Source organism: Temnothorax curvispinosus, unplaced genomic scaffold (genome assembly GCF_003070985.1).
Source record: "Temnothorax curvispinosus isolate PA1 unplaced genomic scaffold, ASM307098v1 QBEX01004289.1, whole genome shotgun sequence".
Taxonomy (NCBI): Eukaryota; Metazoa; Arthropoda; class Insecta; order Hymenoptera; family Formicidae; genus Temnothorax; species Temnothorax curvispinosus.
Window position 1 is genome coordinate 1 of NW_020214069.1, and position 2,610 is coordinate 2,610.

Consider the following 2,610-nt stretch of genomic DNA (forward strand, 5'->3'; position numbering starts at 1 on the left):
CACGGACGCAAACCATGTGCGGTTACCGAGCGATACGACGTAGTTGAGTTGCACTTTCTCAGGCGGCGCGTCGGAAAATGCAACACAGCAACACACGAAAAAGACCGGGATGGCCTCTCTCAGGTTTCTCTCTGGTTTAATTATTATATTGTCGATGTACGATTCGATCTCTCTAACATTCCTCTGCATTCTATTTACCTTCTATAATCTAAATTATTGATTTAATAAAAAGAAAAAAGATAGCTGTATATTCAAGACAAAAAAACAAACGCAAAAATGACCAGCTGCGTAATCAGATGGTAGATATGTATTTTGGTCGATCTTTGATTGCGACGTTCGTGAGTAATCAGAAATCAGCTGATCGGCGCTAATCTAACCTAACCTGACCACGTGCGAGTAGAGGAGGGAGGAGGGAGGAGGTCGAGGTTAGGGGTTAGGTCCGAACCGACCGGCGCGGCGCGGCGTTATCAGGTGATATCGGGCGGTATTTTGGCGTCGATTTTCGCGATCATATTCAACAGAAAAAGACCTGGGGACGATCAGGCCTCGAGAAGGAATAAACGGAGGTCACGACTTAATTCGGCTATGTTTCGACGTGCGTTCACGTCGAGCTCGCGCAGTATATCGGTAAGCCGACAGCACGTGTATCTTGGATCCGGATTTTCCCAGGGCGATAAACCTCAATCAACTCTCAGTGTCAGTCGGCGATTAATATAAATAATAAATAATAAAATATAAAAAATTAATAAAGACGTGCTCTCTCAGCAAAATTTCCAGTTACATATGATTTGTGGTAAATATTTAATTTAAGGAATTCACCTTAGATTTTGATAAAAATAATGAGTGTATCGGTCGTAAAATTTAAGTTGAGTCCCTTAAACTGAATGTTTATCTGATTCGTTAACTTCTTATTTAATTGTCTGGGAAAGGAATATTTAATATTAAATATACCTATATATTTATGAAATATAAATTTATTATTAAATGTAATCTGTAATGTTTATATAATTATTAAATTTAGTATTTACAGATAAATACCAATAATGTTCTTATAAATAGATAAATAAAAGAAAAATGTTACTTAGTTCTCTTGAGCAATATTTCGCATGCTATAGATAAGCGATGAGACTAAAGAAGACCGTAATGAAAAAGGCGAATAAAACCAAACTGTTGCAGCTGCTATCTCGGCTATGGAACGGATCCAATGGCGTGCTTGCGGGTAAGCACGCCGAGCAGAAAATGATATCCATCTTGAGGAACAGGTTTCCACAAGCTCAGCTGATTGAAGTTACCGACGTATCAGGTAAAAATTATTTGTGGGTACTCTTTAAGGAGAGAAAAGGTTCCTTGAAGAATATATTTAATGATTGACATAATTACAATTGTATCCTAGGAGGATGCGGTGCTATGTTTGACATAAATGTCGTTGCTCCAGAGTTCAAAGGACTGAATACGGTAAAACAGCATCGAATTATTAACGAGGTAAAGCTTGATACAATTTCTTCCTAGAAAAGCTATAATTAGACATGTTATAATCAATATAATCGGTAAAATATATGTATTATCTTGTAATCAATATCTGTGTTATTGCAGGTTCTCAAGGAAGAAATCAAAGATATGCATGGTCTGCGAATACGTACGAGTATCCCACAGGTGTAAATTTTAGCTCTTGGACACGTGTTAAATTAATTTTGCGGGAGAAATATCTAATACCGGTTTTACTTAAGTTAGTAATGGGCATCTAAATTTTTCTTTCAAAAATTTTCGACGAGTTTATTTAAGATTTTTAAGAATTCATTTCGAACGATATTTGAAACGATTGTAGATTTTCACATATTTGAAACACGTTGTTGTATAACGAGTCCATTATTAGCTTGGGACTATATTCACAATTAAGATCTGAAGATTTTATGTAAGATACAAAGGACGTATATTTTATAGAATGTAAAGCTTTTAAATAAAGTTAAAAGAAATTTATATTCATATACAAGGAAATTCAGTTACAAGATACATTATTAAAAAGATGATTTAAATAAAAAATTCAAAAGATATATTATTCTCAATGCAGTAATGTATAGAATAATAGGTGTAGCGATTAGCGATAGATAAAAACTGTTTCAGTGCACATTTCCCGCACTAGTGCAGAAAGTTCAGATGTGAGGAGGCAAGCATCTTGGACTTTGGACTCTCGCGCCGACTCGCCCCTCACCGAGGGCAGGTGCCATAATAAATAAATAAAAGAAGAAGAAGGCAGCATCTGTCATAAATCGCGAGGTGCAAATTACGTGCGAACAGCATGTTCGATAGATATAGATAAATAAATCTGAACACACGATGTCCATTCTTCTTTCTCGCTTCGTTTATCTTTATTATTTTACTTAACCTCTAATATGCACCACACACGATTAAAATATGGTATTGAAAACAGATTCTGGCAAGTGTTTGCTACAAATTTAATAGCAGAATGAATTTATGGCAAAATGTACAATATTATTGACAGAAATACAACAAAATTTATCGATAAAATTCCAGTGGCGGATTACTCGCGTACATTTTTTCTATTGCTGAACTGCACTAGTTCAGAGTTTATCTTTTTTCTTCCAATGTGGA

The 2,610-nt window shown here is 35.5% G+C and overlaps 1 protein-coding gene across 2 annotated transcripts; it reads left to right on the forward strand.

Moving 5' to 3' along the window:
* The first annotated feature begins 409 nt into the window (after window positions 1–409).
* On the forward strand, window positions 410–1,995 carry LOC112453393 (bolA-like protein 3). Of its 2 annotated transcripts, none has more exons than XM_025014141.1 (4): window positions 410–696; window positions 1,177–1,303; window positions 1,394–1,482; window positions 1,594–1,995. In XM_025014141.1, exons 1-4 carry the CDS (start codon window positions 586–588, stop codon window positions 1,657–1,659), a joined length of 393 nt encoding a protein of 130 aa, XP_024869909.1. In that variant the 5' UTR covers window positions 410–585; the 3' UTR covers window positions 1,660–1,995. The 2 variants fall into 2 exon arrangements, with proteins under 2 accessions (XP_024869909.1, XP_024869910.1); XM_025014142.1 differs by having other exon boundaries at window positions 413–627.
* Window positions 1,996–2,610: the final 615 nt, after the last annotated feature.

Coding starts and splice junctions, on each gene's coding strand:
- LOC112453393 (XM_025014141.1), top strand. CDS start 586: ATGTTTCGACGTGCGTTCACGTCGAGCTCGCGCAGTATATCGGTAAGC. Junction 697..1,176: donor AACCTCAATCAACTCTCAGT/GTCAGTCGGCGA, acceptor AAACTGTTGCAG/CTGCTATCTCGGCTATGGAA. Junction 1,483..1,593: donor AGCATCGAATTATTAACGAG/GTAAAGCTTGAT, acceptor GTGTTATTGCAG/GTTCTCAAGGAAGAAATCAA.